Below are 20,306 nucleotides of genomic sequence, written 5' to 3' on the forward strand. Positions count from 1 at the left end.
TATATACGATAAAGCAAGATTTAATTTCACACGAAATTTTCTGTTTTAAACACAATTTATGCTAATACTGCAAAAACAATCAAGGTCAATATATTGAACTTCCTTGTAGCTCCAAAAACTCGCATGTGATTTACTAAGATGGTCAGTATACCTAGCAGCCTGAGCGTTTATTGCTTGACGTACCTGGAAGTTAATCATATGTGCAGCCCCTCCAATGGCAGCAGACTCCACGGACGACACACCACGATATCCACACTCGTGTAGCTGTGGCCAGGATAGATTTGCAATGTGAGAAATACTGCACAAACTCTGAAATGCATGGGTTTAAAGGCTTGATGGAAAATGGAATATTTTGGAAAACAGAATCATACTGATAATTAGAAAAAAATAAACATCAGTAACATACACTATCATGAACTATAAGTGCAATAAAGTATCCTGTATTAGTAGTGTATTATCTGTTCTTTTGTTGTCGACAAATAAACTTGGTCGTCAAATATGCACAGATTGTGATGAAGGAGATTCCAGCACATCCCTGTTGCACAATGAATATATATATATATATATATATATATATATATATATATATATATATATATATATCTATATATATATATATATATACTCACAGCTTGAGGAATTAGAACTCGTTGGTAATATAATCCACACACCAGTGATATGGAGAGGTAAACCAAAAGAAGAAGTGGTGCACAAACAGTGTTTTGTAATCAGAGTGAAAGATTGTATGTGCAGTAGTGTGTCTGGTTATAAAATGTGTGAAACTGTGTCTCTCACTAGTTCCTCAAGCTTATATAACAGTTTTACTCTGCCTTCACAGACTTAACATACATAAGGCGTGAGCTACCAGTTACAAGCTAGCACAACCTATATATATATATAGATAGATAGATAGATAGATAGATAGATAGCTAGATAGATAGATAGACGGATAGACAGATATAGATATAAAGATATAGATAGATAGAGATAGATATACATATAGATAGACAGACAAACACATAGATAGATTGATATACATATAGACAGATAGACAGATAGATAGAGAGATAAATAGATAGATGTATAGATAGATTATTTATTAATTTATTTATTTATATTTTCACGTGCACGACGTAGGATGGACTCAATCAATCACACAATATGGGAGTAAACAAAGAGGCACAATAATTGGATTTTGTACCAAAACATGTTAAATCTACCTTATACACGACAGCAAAAAAGGGGAAAATAGGTTCAAAGTGCAAATTATCAAAAGGGGGATGCGCAGTAGTATTATACAATACAATCAATGAGTTATTAAAAAGGAAGATTACACAAACAAAAGTTTGGTGATATCTCTCTAGGGCACCTAGACTTTGGGCGTGATACGCAGCTGAAGTGATATGAGAGATACTTAATTCTTCTAGAGGCTGTCTGAATAGCCTGGAAGTGAAGTTGCTACCTTGGTCCGTCTGTACTTCCTTTGAGAGACCAAAGCGAGTGAAAAGAGATAGCATCTCTCATATCACTGCCTTAGCTGTGGGGTGTCTAAGAAGGATGGCCTTAATATATTGAATGGGCATATCAATCTACGTTAGGATGTACTGGTCACCTGAAGGGGTTTTTTGGTATACGGCCAACAATATCGGTGAGGACTCTAGTAAAGGGTGCCTCGAACACTGGCAAAGGCGCTAAAGGTGCGGCAGAGATCAGCTTGTTGCTTTTTCCTCCTAGCTGGCAGGTATGGCAGGTGCAGCAATGGCGGGAGACATCACGTCGTATCTCAGGCTAATAGAAATGTCACCACACTCGAGAGAGTGTTTTCCTCACTCCTTGATGTCCTGCTAAAGTGGAATCACGGGCTAATGAGAGGATTTGCTGCCGATATGCTTTCAGTACAATCACCTGATGTACATTCTCCAGTCATACACCACTCAAGGAGAGCGCCATCTTCTCATCAAGATCCCAGTGTTGGTGACATAATAACTTGGCGATAATTCATTCTCGCATTCCCCCTCTTTTCCTGCAATTTCATAGATAGGTGCTGCCTCAGGGTGGGCTCGCTGTAGCTCAGCTAATCGCAAGTCTGAGTCTATTTCAGGGGTATCATGTTCCTCAGAGCCAAGGAGTTCCGCAAGAAAGGTGTCTGCTAAACCAACATTCTCCCCGCTATATTTACAGTGCCAATTTCCAAATTACTGTCAGCCCCACTGACGATTCCACTCTGGTTGCCAGGATTCACAAGGTCAGACTCTCTAGCCATCACAGACCTAGTTACAATGCATGAGGGAAACACAGTATCACAATCAGGCACTAACTATGATGCCATATCATCACGTGAAGGGTACGTGGACACTGAGGGAACAACATTCCTCTCTCCTCCAGCCAAATCGTTACCCATTAGGAAAGTGACTCCCTTCTTTGAAAGTCGTTCAGCTAGTCCCACACAGACTGGTCCACTAACTAGAGAGGACTTTATGTTCACCTCCACAAGAGGGACGCTGATACCGGTATCGATCCCTTGAAGGATCACAGATATGGCAGAGTCTGGCACTATTCCTTTCAACATCAGGGATTGGGAAGCTCCTGTATCTCTCAGAATGGTTACCTTCTTTTTTTTTTTTTTTCCCCTCGGTGCCTATCTCAAAGACTACACCTTTTGAAAAGAACGGGGCATATCCATCAGAGGAGTCACTTTGCTTATTACGCTTGGAAGGAGGACACTTCGAGCAACTACTACTACTATTATCCTCACAATTAAATGACACTTCCATCATGTCACTCGTTGCAGCATGACACACAGGTATAGCTTTGAGCCTCGGCACCTACGGGCTCTCTGCTACTCTCCTCAGTTACTTCAGTTGCGTTACACGGTACAATGAGAGGTTCTTCCATTACTGTGCCAACGTGAGCCTTCAAGTTTACACAACCCACCGGCTTTTGATCCTTCCCATGCTTCTTCCAACACGATGCTTCCAAGTGACCCTTCTTCTTGCAATAATCGCATGTATATATATATATATATATATACATATATATATATATATATATATATATATATATATATATATATATATATATATATATATATATATATATATATATATATATATATATATATATATATATTCTGGGTAATATTGCTGCAGAGTGTGCTGATTGGTAAAGCCCAGGAGGCATTTCCAGCTCTGTTTGTAGAACAGGGCATGAATTACGAGGAGGTAAAGAACTGTATCTTGAGAACCTATGAATTAGTCCCAGAAGACTACCGCATCATGTTCAGGACCACTCCTAGGACTAGAGACCAGACTCATGTGGAACATGCCCGTACTCTCCCAGATTTGCTTGATAGGTGGCTGCGTGCCAGGAACATAGATAGTTTCTCAGCCCTCAAGGAGTTGATAATTGCAGAACAATTCTTTAACAGCACTGATAGATACGTCACTACCCATTTGATAAGGCACGACGTTTGCACTGTTTCTGTAGCGGCAGTCGCTGTAGATAAATTCTCTTTGCCTCACAAGTATAGTTACAAGGCACAAACTTCTGTAAGAGATGAGAAAGTAGATAGACCTGCATTTGTAAACTCCTCCACTTGCAAGTCAAAGCCGACAGAAAAGGACACAACTGTTAAATCTCCTAATGTCACAGTTAGTAGGCCAGTTAAGACCTGGGGAAACAGCTTTCCAAGAGGGTCAGGGAAAAGTATCCGAATGTGCGATTATTGCAAGAAGAAGGGTCACTTGGAAGCATCGTGTTGGAAGAAGCATGGGAAGGATCAAAAGCCGGTGGGTTGTGTAAACTTGAAGGCTCACGTTGGCACAGTAATGGAAGAACCTCCCATTGTACCGTGTAACGCAACTGAAGTAACTGAGGAGAGTAGCAGAGAGCCCGTAGGTGCCGAGGCTCAAAGCTATACCTGTGTGTCATGCTGCAACGAGTGACATGATGGAAGTGTCATTTAATTGTGAGGATAATAGTAGTAGTAGTTGCTCGAAGTGTCCTTCCAAGCGTAATAAGCAAAGTGACTCCTCTGATGGATATGCCCCGTTCTTTTCAGAAGGTGTAGTCTTTGAGATAGGCACCGAGGGAAAAAAAAAAAAAAAAAAAAAAAAGGTAACCATTCTGAGAGATACAGGAGCTTCCCAATCCCTGATGTTGAAAGGAATAGTGCCAGACTCTGCCATATCTGTGATCCTTCAAGGGATCGATACCGGTATCAGCGTCCCTCTTGTGGAGGTGAACATAAAGTCCTCTCTAGTTAGTGGACCAGTCTGTGTGGGACTAGCTGAACGACTTCCAATGAAGGGAGTCACTTTTCTAATGGGTAACGATTTGACTGGAGGACAGAGGAATGTTGTTCCCTCAGTGTCCACGTACCCTTCACGTGATGATATGGCATCATAGTTAGTGCCTGATTGTGATACTGTGTTTCCCTCATGCATTGTAACTAGGTCTGTGATGGCTAGAGAGTCTGACCTTGTGAATCCTGGCAACCAGAGTGGAATCGTCAGTGGGGCTGACAGTTATGTGGAAATTGGCACTGTAAATATAGCGGGGAGAATGTTGGTTTAGCAGACACCTTTCTTGCGGAACTCCTTGGCTCTGAGGAACATGATACCCCTGAAATAGACTCAGACTTGAGATTAGCTGAGCTACAGCGAGCCCACCCTGAGGCAGCACCTATCTATGAAATTACAGGAAAAGAGGGGGAATGCGAGAATGAATTATCGCCAAGTTATTATGTCACCAACACTGGGATCTTGATGAGAAGATGGCGCTCTCCTTGAGTGGTGTATGACTGGAGAATGTACATCAGGTGATTGTACTGAAAGCATATCGGCAGCAAATCCTCTCATTAGCCCGTGATTCCACTTTAGCAGGACATCAAGGAGTGAGGAAAACACTCTCTCGAGTGTGGTGACATTTCTATTAGCCTGAGATACGACATGATGTCTCCCGCCATTGCTGCACCTGCCATACCTGCCAGCTAGTAGGAAAAAGCAACAAGCTGATCTCTGCCGCACCTTTAGCGCCTTTGCCAGTGTTCGAGGCACCCTTTACTAGAGTCCTCACCGATATTGTTGGCCGTATACCAAAAAACCCCGTCAGGTGACCAGTACATCCTAACGTAGATTGATATGCCCATTCAATATACAGTATTAAGGCCATCCTTCTTAGACACCCCACAGCTAAGGCAGTGATATGAGAGATGCTATCTCTTTTCACTCGCTTTGGTCTCTCAAAGGAAGTACAGACGGACCAAGGTAGCAACTTCACTTCCAGGCTATTCAGACAGCCTCTAGAAGAATTAAGTATCTCTCATATCACTTCAGCTGCGTATCATCCCCAAAGTCTAGGTGCCCTAGAGAGATATCACCAAACTTTTGTTTGTGTAATCTTCCTTTTTAATAACTCATTGATTGTATTGTATAATACTACTGCGCATCCCCCTTTTGATAATTTGCACTTTGAACCTATTTTCCCCTTTTTGCTGTCGTGTATAAGGTAGATTTAACATGTTTTGGCACAAAATCCAATTATTGTGCCTCTTTGCTTACCCCCATTAATCACATGAATGGGGAAATACAGTTGAAAAAGGGGACTTGTATAGTTAATATTGAAAAAAGTCCCGCCCCCGTGATGGAAATAGTTTTAGCTGGAGTGACAAGTAAGATAAAATCTACGGAATGAGAAAGCATAAAAGAGAATTTGATTCACTCAGGTGAATCTGATGAAGAAACTGTTTTGTTAAACCTGTTGGAAAAACATAGGGACACCGTAGCATTACCCGGAGAACAATTAGGGTGTGCTAACCTGATTAATCACAAGATTAACGGGCACCCAGACACACCACCGATTTTCGTACTTGCCTATCGAGTCCCACAATCTCGACGTACACTCGCAAACCAGTATGTCGATGAAATGTTAAAACTTGGAATTATTGAGCCATCAGTTTCCCCGTGGAATGCCTCATTATTTTTCGTGCCCAAACGAAATGGAGAAATGAGTGCGGTAGTAGATTACCGTAAACTAAACATCACACAATCCCAGACCGGTTTCCCAGGCCATTGCTAAGTAACATGCTACAGATTATTGGACCAGAAAATAATATATTTTCCACGATAGATTTGCTCAATGGATACTATCAAATTCCATTAGATTAGGAGTCGCGTAAATACACTGCCTTTTCCACAAATATAGGACATTATCAATACAGGAGAATGCCAATGGGATTGAAGACAGCACCAGGCACTTTCCAACGCTTGATGAATTACGTATTGTCCGGAATTCTAGGACATGGAATATTCGTTTATCTTGATGATATAATTGTCGCAACTAACGATATAAAAGAACATCTCCAGATATTAAACCTACTCTTACAAAAGCTTGGTGATGCTGGTTTAAAAATTAAGCTTTCTAAATGCAAATTTTGCTTTACGGAAATAAAATTCTTAGGCCACAAACTAAATGCTGAAGGTATTCACACCTCCGATGACAAAATACAGGCAGTGAGAGACTTCCCAGAATCCATTACGACAGACGAAGTTAGACAATTTTAAGGTCTAGCAGGGTATTATAGGTCATTCATACAAGAATTCTCTCACATAGCCTTTCTTCTATTCCAACTACTCAAAAAAGACGCTATATTCCAATGAGGAGAAGAACTAAAACAAGCATTTAACGAATTAAAAATGAAACTTACAAATGCACCATGTTTGGCATACCTGGATTTCACAAAAACATTTATTATTTGCACAGACGCATCAGTTAAAGGATTAGGGGCTGTATTGATGCAAGAAGATAAAAGAGGACAGAATCAACCAATTGCATTTGTCAGCAGACAAATAAAAGGTGCAGAGAAAAATTATTGCACTACAGACTTAGAGGCACTTGCAGTGGTTTTTGCATTACAAAAGTTTCGAGATTTGGTATATAGTTACGAAATACACTTATTCATCAATCATAAACCGCTAGTGGGTATGTTTAAAGAGAAACTCCTCTCTGGGAGGAGAGCAATATGGAAATGTACTGTACAGTCGAAAACTACAATGTACATATTCATTACATACAACGCAAAATGAATCTAGTAGCTGATGCATTATCTAGGAACCCAAAAACAATTCATGTCGCGCCATTAGATCTCAAAGGAAACATCCCAAACCACGATGAAATCTCGAAAGCACAAAGACTTGATCCAACATGGTCTTAAGTGGAGATGACATACAATTACTCAAACTACATGTACCACTAGAACAATTCACAATTATCAATAATGTCTTATACAGGATCAACCCAGGACAACCAAAACGCCGAAGAAATAATAAACAATTAGTGGTACCTAACGACATGATACGCCAAATATTACGAACGATACACGATAGCCCACATGCAGGACATCCTGGGAAGGATGGGACATTCAGACAACCCCAGTTGTTATATTACTGGCCATCATTATGAAAAGATATAAACAATCATATAGACAGATGCGAATCATGTGCAAAACACAAAGGATATCCAATCACACCTCCACCTATAGGTAATTACCCTGTACCACATCAATCATGGGACGTTGTCGCGGTTGATTTACTCAAGATGCCGTTGTCATACAATAATAACCAATACCTATTCGTAGCAACGGATCATTTTTCCTGCTAAATAATTTTAGCCCCAATTAAGGATAAAACAGAAGAAACAGTAGCAAAGGCAATAATAGATAATGTAATATGTCGCTTTACTACCCCAAAGGTACAAATAAGCGATAATGGAGGTGAATTTAATTCTGATATCCTACAAGAAATATGTAAACAATACAATACAAAAAAGGTTAACGTTTTAGCCTATCACCCAGCATCCAATAGGTTAGTAGAGTGACAGAACAAAAAAGTATTAGATGTACTACGACACATTCTCAATGAAAATTATGCAAGCTGGGATGATTGGATTCCCAGAGTAGACGCCTCAATTAATGGATCTATAAATAAGTCTGTAGGAGACACACCACATTTCATTATATGTGGAACAGATAAAAAACTACCATATGAAATTCTAGGTGAAAATATGCCCATATACAACTACGATGATTACTCCATATTCCGTTTACGTGAATTCCAGGACATACATAAAAGAATAAAAAACAATTAACTATGTCCAAGGAAGAAATGACAGAGGCATTTAATAAAAAGGCAAGAGACTCGCCTATCAGCTTAGGAGACATTGTCTATGGTATCATTCATACGAGAGACAATAAATTATCCCCGAAATTTGAGGGCCCATACAGAGTAATTAACATAAAAGCAAACAAAGTTTTAATTAGGTCACTGTCAAGTGGCGAAGAGAAACAAGTTCATATTGACAATTTAAAACGAGTTTCAAGGGAACTATCCAATTATTATACAGCCTCGGATACCACCGAACAACTGAACATAACTCATGAAACCAAAAGTAAACAACAATAATAATAAAAGTAAATTAAGGTCATATACCAAACAATCAAACATAGGTGCAACTGTTCAAAAAAAAAAAAAAAAATCCACAGTACCTCATTTACATGATTTAAATATCGATTTAAACTCCTTCTATAAATGAAATAACAAGCACGTTATTGTTCTGCGTTAGTCAACCGTAACGCACATCATCACTATCACTGACCACAGCATGACCATATCAGAAAAATAATAGATTATTTTTTATCGGCAGGTAACGATGAAGGGACTTATACCATGGATTCTCCTCTACATAGCAAGAGGATATGCTCACTTAGACCCCCAACACATAGTACGGCAAGGATTCCTCATAGCCCCAATGGCCAAGACGTCAATCGTGAAAGATGTGATGAGTACTGAAAAAAGCTTAGACTATTTGGAAGAATTACCTTCTTTTCTAGAGAACATCGCTAAACCCATGAGTGTCCTGGACTTCATGATAGGAGGCTATGTTTCACAAGCATATAACACAGAGGAAGTGGATGAAATCGTGAAGTTAGCGAAATGGAAGATAGAACAGGCGAAGTCAACTATGCTCATCATGATCCAAGATCTCCCATCTCATGGAACGGAGGTATTGACCGACACGAACAACATTACACTTACTCGCTAAAAGCGCGGCTTGTTCGACCTGGGTGGTGCAATTCTTGCGCGAACATCTCTGGATTGGCTACAGAAGAAGACCTTCAAGAAATAAACAACAGATTTAATAAAATAGCTCAGGTACTAACATATCAAGATAAATTCATCGCAGGATATAACTCAGCAATGAAGACAATCGCGAAAAATCTAAAAAGGCGGAAAGCATAGCTCTCAAAAATGTAGACAAAATAAATGCCATGGAAGGGAAAATAACATTTTTCCAACACTTCTCCATCATCACGGAACACATTGACACAATTCTGCTCCAATAAGACAACACTACAGTTCGTTACAGGGCACTTATGCAAGGAATTTCCAATGCCGGTAATGGCAGGATCACAATTGACTTACTTCCAGTTCATGAGCTAGGTCAGATAATTAGTCAAGGCATACATAAACATAAATTGAAGCCTTTGTTCCGAAGTAGGGATTTCATGCAATATTATCCATATTTAGAAGCTACACTAACACCAGCATTAGTAGTAGTTCATGTACCATTCATAACTGAAGACCTGTTCACAGTATACCAAATACACCCCTTCCCTTCTAAGAATAATAACACTTTGGTCATCATCAACATCAACACAGACACCGAACTCATCATGGTCTCCAAGAGACGGAACACTATCACTTTCGCAAGTGAATCAACAATTGAACGAAAGTGCCGTACATCCTTACATGCTGTTCGCCTTTGTCCTGCGTATATCTTCACGTTTCAGCCTACTGATACAGTCCCTTGTGAAATGGCTATCATAAGAAATCTCAACATTCATCATCACTGCAACTTCACTTTTGCTCCAGATAAGCTTGTACACCATCAACGCATCGGACACTCACAGTTTTTTTTATTTCACTCATAACACATCAGTTTTCATAATCTGTCCAGATATACCACCATCTCATACTTCAGCATCAGGATTATACATAGCACCAGACTACTGTGCGGTACTTACACCATCCATGTCCACTTTATCCACCATCAATCACTACGCCATCCTCAATCATACACTCAAGCACAAGTATTAAGTTTAAAACTATGCAACTGATCAATGAAACAATGAAGCCCTGGGAAGATTTGAGTATGAGTATGTTCAACCCATATTATGTGTATGGCCCAGCACCTACTGTCTTTATAATATTCTGTATTATAATTGCAGTAGTGCTGCTCGCAATGCACAGAATGCTTGCAAGAATTGCAAACTTGGAGTCAGTATTTAGTGGGGGTAGAATACGAATTCAAGTAAACTCCCCTGAATGAAGTGTACATATTTTGTATATAGTATTAATTTTATATATTAAAAAAAATTGGAATGACACATGATACAGGAGTATACCAGTATCATTATCTCTATATAAAATATTAATAGCTCTAACTATAATCTTAACTTTGAACTATTTTTTTTTGCATATATGCATATGATTGTTATACATACACATCTTACAATATGTCATACAATATTCTATAACCAGTTTAACTATACTGCATTTGTTCAATTAAGTATACAACTTGTTTAAAATGTAATATTACTGGATCATTGCAATATTAACATGAATATTATATCTATGCACTATTATAATCAATGTTATGTATTAACTGATTAGCACAAGTCAATGATGATTGCTGTCGAAGGACTGCCAGATGGCGTGACCGAGAGATATCAGGACTGCATATTATAATAATACAACTGATTGCATGACAGATAGATAGATAGATAGACAGACAGATAGAACACCAGCCAAGGTGTGGGAATAGGAAGTGTGTCAAAGAGAATCTACCAAAGGAAATGAGTTCAGCAAGACTTAATCAACAGTATGCCAGTGGGCACTGGAAGCACTACATACACACAGACATTCAGGGTTCTAGAATCTTCCAACTGCAGTGTAGTCAACGTGACACGAGCCCTGCTAAACAAGAATGCAGGGATTAGAGATCAAAAAGGTTCTAGCCATAGAAGCGAGAGGTCGTGGAGAGAGGAAATAAGAAAAGGGGTCCGACGACACTTAGTAAATTACGTTCCTGTATAATACATGCACTGCTCAATTTAGACTTTCCTTGAAGATAATAAAATCAAGATCAACTCCCTGTATTCATCTTTAACTTCTCCTGCCTTCGACTAGCACAATAACTAAAAACCAAAACTCAGGATTAACATATTACAAGACCAAAGATTCACATATAGTGTCATACGAACGTCTGCGTTTTTACACATGGCAACAACCACATCTTTTTGACTGATCGCTTGCGTGTTCTTGGCTATAAGGAAGGTCAAAATACTGGCACTGATAATTTTCGTACCATCACCGAAAACGTCGTTTAAAACATAAAAATATCGTGTGAAAATAGCACTTACATATCAAGTGCTTGTTGACCAACTTTATGCTTCGATTTAGTCAGAAAAAGACCCCCATTCTTCTCACTCTGTTTGAGAAATTGCTTAATCATTTTCCTTATTTATGGCTAAATTGCAGGTATAACATTATTCACTTGATATTAGGCCAAAATTTTTTCCACACGATATTTATCTATTTAAAACACGATTTGCTAATATTACGAAAATGATTTGTGTCGATATTCTGACCTTCCCTGTAACTTGGACCGTATAAGAAGTCAAATTGTAGGAGGTAGAAGGATACTTACCATGAACTCCTCAGAGTCGGTATCGTCGTGTGTGAGGGCAAGGTAGTGATGGATGACCTGCTTGTTTATGCGTGATATGGTTGCCACCGTTATGGGGTACCAAACTTGTACCAGCACTGTCTGTTGGCACGAACACACATTGATTACTATGGTGATAATAATAATAATAATATTAATAATAATAATAACAATAATAATAATAATAATGATAATAATAACAACAAATCATTTTAGTGCTGACGCATAAACGCAACAGGATATCTAGTCGAAGATGTCACATATCAAATTTGGTGTAAATCGGGTGAAAATTGACGATTTTATGCCCATTTTGAAATTTTAGGCCCAACCCACCTAACAATGACCCCCCTACCGCTACCTGGGGGGTGACCCCCCCCCTGATGTACCGAGGCATGTTATAGCATGCAGATTCGGAAGATGCACCTTTAGGTTTTGGTTTCATGTCAGTATGACGGATTTGACAGGAGTAATGGCAGAAAAAAAAAAAAACTTGTATTTCTTTTATTTTACATTTTTCGGGCCTAGAACCTAGGCCTTGACCCAAAATTTAATAAGGTGATCAGAAGGTCACAGTCCATCATCCCTGCAAGTTTAGTCACAATCGCACCAGTAGTTTTCGTGTCAAGTTGTTATCAGACAGACAGACAGACAAGCAAACAGACAAACCGAGTGAAAACAATACCCGCCCCCGTGCCCCTTCGGGGTGGGGACGGATAATTGTGATAATGATGATGATAACCTGTAAAAACACTGTCTTTCGGCACGCAAAGATATGGATTAGGATAGTGATAAAATGGTAATGTGAAGAAATTAATTATAATGATAGCAGTAGTAGCAGTAGTAATAGTAGTAGTAGTGGTAGTAGTAGTAGTAGTAACAAGAACAATAACACGCACTGCTGAAACAGATTAATGGGTGGGTCTGAATAGTGTTATGGAAGAATACAGTACGACTATAACTATTACAACAAAAACACCTGCTACTACTACTACTGTACTGCTACGGAAGAAAAGCTTACGTCTGCAACTATTAAAATAACAACAACAACAACTACTACTACTACTACTACTACGGAAGATAATAATGCGACAACAACTATAGTAACATCAACAACAACTACTGCTACTACTACTACTACCACCACTACTAATGATAATGATGAACTTGGGTTACTGAGCAGAATAAAATGAATCTGGTCAAACACTAGAAATATTTCACATAACTGTCGGTGGAATGACTCAAGTGTTTATTAAAGAGATTGAATACTTATAAAGTAGGCCAATATGGTATACACTCATAACCATTCAAGCAAGGTTCTCACGATTTGTTTTATCATGGGTATGTCATATCATAAATGCGTGTTATTCACGTAATGTTACTGAAAGGTGATGTGAAGCCAGTTAACAAAGGAAGTACTTCAGACCCAACAAAGTATAGTAGATGATTATATCGTTGTGGCTCCTGAAAACTATAGCTGCATTTATTAGAAACTTTAGGAGAAAAAAACGTAATATAATTTTAGGCAATTTGATTTGAGTAAAGTGAAGTCTACTTTTTAATTTTAGAGAAACTTTATGGAAATACACACAAATGGGTGGTAAGGCATTTGCTTCTTTTATGAATTTGTTTAAATCTTTAGATAATGTTAATCATTTTATGCATAGTGTTATGATGTCATGACTACCGTCTCGGTCTAGCCGACCGCCGTGAACAGGAATTCCCTTTTGTTGCTAGCCAGGTGGGTGAAACACACTGTAGTCAAACTCTTATTTTACTATACATCTGACTTATACTACTACAAGTTCTGAATATTTACATAAAACAGGTACGCAAGCCCAAGATACTATCCTAAATGCAAGAGAGGGGACAAGATACATAAAGGGGGTAGGGAGGTATTTACTAAGTGGCCTTAGACTAACAAACGTCTTGGTTCGCCATACATGACGAGTGATCCAGCCCGAGGAGGAGAGAAAGCTTTCCTCCCAATCCTACAGGTTATAATGGGACTTGGCTCTACCTGCAACATACACAATAGGACACAGCTAATGTCGGCTCACCAGGGCAGCCTATCTCTATCTCACTGGCTCCTCACTAATCTAGGTAGAAACAGGAACCAGTGATCTGATCTGTAGATTCGCTCGAAGAGGCTCAGTTTGACAGAACTCCTCTTTCCATGAATCAATCACACGCTGCTCTCATTGACTTATACACCTGGATGATCTAGAACAAGGGGCACTGCCAGGCCTGTTCCAGTTATGGGATTAGCGCTCTCATTAGAAGATGTAGTTCCAAAGGCAGCATGAAGATATCACCACGCCTACCGCTCATCCGCTTGGAGCTGTTATCAAGGATCCATTTGGAGGCATTCAGTCCAATACAGGTAATGAAAAAAGGTCACTCCATAATCCTCAGTTAGAACGGGTCAATGGTTACGGTCAGTTCATACCTGGGAACCAGCCCACTTGCTCCACGTGACATTGGACATATTTTATTGGAAAGGAAAGTTTCTCTTGACTTGGTCATGTTATTAAGGCGATATCTTAGAAATCAAATTGAAGAATAATTAGGAATGTCGTGCATGGAACATACTTTACTAAAGGTAATGGTGCAAGGCAGCGGGTAATTCTCTCTCCTTTGCTTTTTAAAAAGTATAATGTAATTAACAGTATTGCAAAGATGAAAGTAGGATGCTGACTGGATGTATAAAACTCAATATTTTGGCTTATGCAGAATGATGCTACTCTTTTCGTCAATTCCAATGTAAGTCTTAAAGATTCATGTGTAAAATTTAAGAACATGTGAAAAACCTATAAGTATTGTGAACATGGAAAGATATGGGATAATTATGAGGTTGTGCATGAATTCAGTTATTTAACGCTCTTGATTCAGATCAGTCTGAGGGATAATTTAGACAGCATAATGCAACTTAAATTTTATGTTAAGTTTAATTCTGTTTGGCGGAATTTTAGACAGGTTGATGCAAATACATTATTGTTTTTGTTCCACTCTTTCTGAATGCCAGATTGTGGACATCAGTTGTACAGTTATCAGGAGAGATTTAGATGTAACACATTTAAATAATTTGTTATTGTATTTTCTAATACTCTCAGGAGAATTTTAAATATGCCTCGGTATCAGAGTAGTCATACTACTGCAGCACTGTACAGTGTGTACCATGTAGCTTTTGTTCAAGTAAGATACTGAAAATTTTTAGTGGTGATAAATGATATAATGATGAAATTATTACATTCTTATCTAAAAGAGGGGCTGCATCTGCCCAGTGTATGTACGAGTAAATCAATCAATCAATCAATCATTTCCTGTGGCACCCCACAGGATGCATAGGGCCTCAATGAACTCTTTCCACCAATATTTGTCCCTTGCCATCTCCTTCAGGTCCCACCAACACTCCTCTCCTGCTTCTTTTTTCATTGTCCTCAACCAGGTTTCTCTCGGCCTACCTCTACCTCTTCTTCCTCTAGCAGTCCACTCTGGCACATCCTGTATTAAACTACCTTCTTTTCTGTATATGTGCCCCAGCCACTTCCAGCGAGACAGTCTCACATATTCATTAACTGGTTCCAATCTCGTAATATCCCTTACTATTGCATTTGTAACTCTGTCTTGCCACTTTACCCAAAGAATCCTTCTCAGTATTTTATTCTCAAATCCTAATACTTTCTGATCTGTTGCAATTGTACTGTACCATGACTCATGCCCGAAAATTAAAATTGGTCTAACCATGGACTTGTAAATTTTCACTTTAGTATGTACCGAAAGCATATTATTATTCCAAACAGATTTCAACATTCCAACAGCTCGCCAAGCCTGTCTAATCCTCTCCTCAATTTCACTGTTTAATGATCCATTAGATGATACAATCGTTCCCAGACATTTAAAGTTTTCTACATTCTTCACCACATTATTCCCAATTACACAATCGATTTGGTTCTCCACATTCATATTAATAATTTCAGTCTTTCCACAATTTATTACCAATCCCACTTTTTCTCCTTCCTCCACCAGACAATCAAGCACCCTCTGCATCTCGTAAATACTTCCGCAAATCAGTACAATATCATCAGTATAGTCCAAATCCATCAGCTTCTTATTTTCTTTCCAGTTAATTCCTGCACCTGTTCTCCTTGCAACCTTTTTCATAACATAATCCATAACCAAAACAAACAACAATGGCGAAAGAACTTCTCCTTGAATCACTCCTAACCTAACTTGAAATGGATCACTCAAAGAACCACCCACCATTACCTTACAAAAAGTACCTTCATGCAGGCTTCTAATAATATTTACAAACTTTTCTGGTATACCATAGAATCTCATAATTTTCATTATAGCTCCACGCGAAACTATCAAACGCCTTTTCAAAATCCACAAAACACATACTAAGTGGCATTTTCATCTCATTAGCTTGTTGCATTAGATGCCTTACAATAAAAATCTGATCATTACAACCTCAACCTTTTCTAAATCCCGCTTGTTCTTCTCTTAAAATTTTATCAATTACTGGCTCTATTCTGTTCAACAAGATTTTGGAAAAGACTTTTGCAACTACGGGTGTCAAAGTTGTCCCCCTCCAATTGCCACACACACTTAAATCTCCCTTTTTTGGTATTTTTATAATCACTCCATTTTGCCACTCTTCTGGAATTCCACCATTATCCCAAGCCACATTAGAAAGTTTCAAAAGCGCATTCATCAACTCGTCATTTTCCACCTTAAGCATTTCAGGGAATATTCCATCCTCTCCTTGGGCCTTAAAATTCTTTAACTCCTTTATAGATTTTGCTACCTCTTCCAAAGTTATATCCCCTGTTTCTATCTGCAAATCTCTCTCTGCTGGCAAAATGTCCTCTTCAGCTGGGATTGGTCTATTTAGAACAGATTCAAAGTGCTCTTTCCACATTCCTTTTATATCTAAATCTTTAGTCATCAAATTACCATTTCTATCTCGTACAGGTATTTCCTTCCTTCTCTTTTCAGTCCCAGTTAACTCCTTTATGGTCTGATACGCTGCTCTTGTCCTCTGACAGTCATTTTTACTTAATTTAATTTCTGTCTCTGTCGCCTTTTCATCATATAGTCTCCTCTTATCACGTCTAACGAGTCTTTTTACTTCAGAATGTAAACTCCAGTACTTTGCTCTAAGTACTTCAACTACCCGGCCATCAACATGTTGTTCTTCACTTCTTAACTTAGCCTCTTTCCTTTTCTGAATTACATTCCATGTTTCATCTGACATCCACTTTTTCCTTCTCGCTTTTCCCTTTTTCTTAATAGTAACCTTAGCACTCATGCAAAACCTCTTTCGTCTCTCTCCAGATTTGATTAACATCATTGTCTTCAGATTCCATCAAAGTCTGCAGGACTAGAAATCTGTTCCTACATTCCCACCGAAACTTTTCCCTCGTGCTCTCATCACTTCTCAGCTCATCCAAATCATAATTATTACCTCCTGTACAATTACCATTAACGTTTCTCTTAAGTTTTATTTTAATCTTTGACACAACAAGTTGATGATCACTACCTATATCTGCCCCCCTCCTCACGCAAACATCTTGCAAATAACTCCTATGCCTACTGCTAATTGCAATGTGGTCAATCTTGTGGTATAAATATGATATAAACATACTAATTTATATAAGTATGCCTTAGACATTATCAGATCTAGAATTCATAGGTGCAAAACAATAATCTAGAATTCGTAGGTGCAAAACCATGAGTGAAGTGCTTGAAAGGGTACAGCAGGGAAGAAAGGTTGCTGGGTCTTTGAAAGCATTGATAAGAAACAGGAAAGTGAGCATGGAAGTGAAAAAGTTACTACATGACAGTATTGTGATACCAACTCTAACGTATGGAAGTGAAGCTTGGACGTTGTTGGAAGGACACAAGTCAAGAGTGAGAGCAGTGGAAATGAGTTATTTAAGAGGAGCCTGTGGAGTCACATGGAGAGACAGGTTGACGAATGAGGATATAAAGGAGCTTTGTGGTGTGCATGTGGATGTGATAGGAAGCGTTATGAGGAACACACTGAGGTAGTTTGGCCATGTGGAGAGAATGGAGGGTGAAAGACTGACGAAGAGAGTGTATGTGAGCGAGGTGGAGGGGGGAAGAGGGAGGGGGAGGCCGAGGGTGAGATGAAGGGATGGGGTGGAGAGGTATATGAGAGAGGGGGGTGTGAGTTGGGAGCAGGGCAGTGAAATGGCGGGGGACAGGGCGACATGGAGGCGATTTGTTTGTGGCCACCCCAAACGGGATTGAGGCGTCTGGCAATAGATAGATAGGCAGAAAACCATGAGCCAAGAAGAGCAGCATATACAGCTGGGCCAGTAACCTACCAGCTGGTTGTTGATGGCTGTTTTAGTCAGGATTCCTATAGTAGAGTTAAGCCCGTATTGGTTTTTTTATTTAGTATATTTTTTTTATTATTTTTATTACCTAGCTGTCTATGCTTATATTTGTATCATATGAAATAAATGATGACTGACTGCCCAGTTATCAACCCAAACTTTTCGTTCTCTCTCTCTCTCTCTCTCTCTCTCTCTCTCTCTCTCTCTCTCTCTCTCTCTCTCTCAACCACACTTTCATACACTGGCAGTTAAACAAGTTGTTCTATCCGTCCTATCTTCTGACCATTGTATTCAGCTCAGGAGAAAATATTTCAACAGGTTGTTACTGAGTAACCCCGGTCTATCTAGCCAAGCAAATCCATCAACCGCAGGCAAGTAAGCGCTCATCCCGTGATGTTCCTTTGCGGTGGAGAGCGCCTAGCCACAATGAGAAGCAGAGAAAGGTGTGAAAGTTTGGTTCCTAGGTGGACGCCACCTTTGCGTCTCTCCACCCAGTTAGCAGGGACACCATAGTAGGTTCAGCATCATCCAGCCATATGGTTACCACCCAACATTGTGAATGGTTTCCTAGGTTACAGGACACCATTCACAATGCTGGGATACAGGAAACCATAAGGGTTGGCACCATGTAGACCCACCCTGCTACGGAGAGTAATAAAAATGATAGGAATGATGGGAGAAAGAGGGAGAGAGGAAGGCAAACAGGAAAAGAATGACGAAAGCGAAGGAAGAAGTAGGCAGCACTACATCAAGTGAGTGGATGATAATCGTCACCTAGTGAGGTATTGATACAGCCTTCATTAACCTCTTCAGTGTGATACAAGTTTCCCATAAAACTTAACAAAATCGCGTGGTGCCAGCATGACTTAAATTATGAGTATAACAAAAATAGCAATAATAAAATTTCAGAGTAAATAATATAAATGATTGATAGTTTTTATAAATTAATAATAACAATGCAAAAAACAATAATAAAGAGTAAATAAAAAGTATAAACAATTAATACCCTTAACAAAAAACAAAAAAAATAAAATAATTCGAATTAACTATTGTTATAATAATATTGGAAATAAATATTAAATATAATGAAGAAAAACAATATGTAATATGTTATTAAATATACGTAATATGAACAAAAATCATAATGATGGTTTCAGGCTGGACGGTAATACTAGCAAAACACGGCTGCCCGAACGAATTGGTAAGGGGCCTTGAAATGAGGAGAGAGAGAGAGAGAGAGAGAGAGAGAGGGATACTACTGATCGTACAGTTACAACTGTCACGAACACTGCACATTTTGTGTGTGTGTGTATATATCTATATATATATATATATATATATATATATATATATATATATATATATATATATATATATATATATATACAGTATATGGGAAGGAAAGAGAGGAATAAGAGAAAGAGGAGGCATGGGAAGCGTATGGGGAGCGAACGAAGACGATAGCATGGGAAGGGAAAAGGAAAGGAGGGAAGGGGGATTGGAGGAAAGGGAAAGAAGAGGAAAGGAAAGTCTGGAGAGAGAGAAAAGGGTAAAGGGAAAGGAAACAGAATGGGGGAGGGGAAGAAAGAAGAGAAAGGAGAGTAAAGGGTGAAGAAAAAGAAGAGGGAGTGAAGATGAGAGGAGAATGGAGAGTAAAGGGAGAAGAAGAAGGGGAGAGGAAGAAGAGATGGGAAGGGAGAGTAAAGGAAGTAGAAGAAGAGGGGGAGGGAAAGAAGGGAAGAGAAAGGACAGGAAAGAGAGAAGAGGAGGAGAACGAGAGAATGGGAAAGATGAGGAACGGGAGGGAGTGGAAAGAAAGGGAAGGAAGGAAGGAGATGGGAAGAGGACTAGCGAGTAGGGAAAGGGAAACGGAAGGAATGAAGAGGAATAGGAGAGAGAGAGATAGATAGAGAGAGAGGGAGAGAGAGAGAGAGACTGGAGCTAAGAAGGGGAAGTAAGGAAGTGGGGGAGTGAAGTTTACTTCAGCCTAAAAACCATACGTGTTTGTGAGGGTGGGATTAGTTTGTCTTCTAACGCATGTTTATTCCTGTTGTTATCCTCATTATTATTATTATTATCAATTTTATTATCATCAAAATGATGATGATGATGATGATGATGATGATGATGATGATGATGATGATGATGATGATGATG

General features: G+C 39.0%; 1 protein-coding gene across 1 annotated transcript in view; it reads right to left on the reverse strand.

Moving 5' to 3' along the window:
* The window catches only part of LOC145391705 (nicotinamide phosphoribosyltransferase-like), a 230,643-nt gene that overhangs the window by 142,416 nt on the left and 67,921 nt on the right, over positions 1-20,306 (reverse strand). Inside the window, exons 5-6 of the mRNA XM_080266243.1 lie at positions 11,767-11,886; positions 184-264 (exon numbers count right to left, since the gene is read on the reverse strand). Of these exons, the coding sequence (XP_080122369.1) occupies positions 184-264; positions 11,767-11,886 (201 nt within the window). The remainder of the gene's footprint in view (positions 1-183; positions 265-11,766; positions 11,887-20,306) is intronic.

Source organism: Coenobita brevimanus, chromosome 19 (genome assembly GCF_032717465.1).
Source record: "Coenobita brevimanus isolate Jiangsu-jjx chromosome 19, ASM3271746v2, whole genome shotgun sequence".
Lineage (NCBI taxonomy): Eukaryota > Metazoa > Arthropoda > Malacostraca > Decapoda > Coenobitidae > Coenobita > Coenobita brevimanus.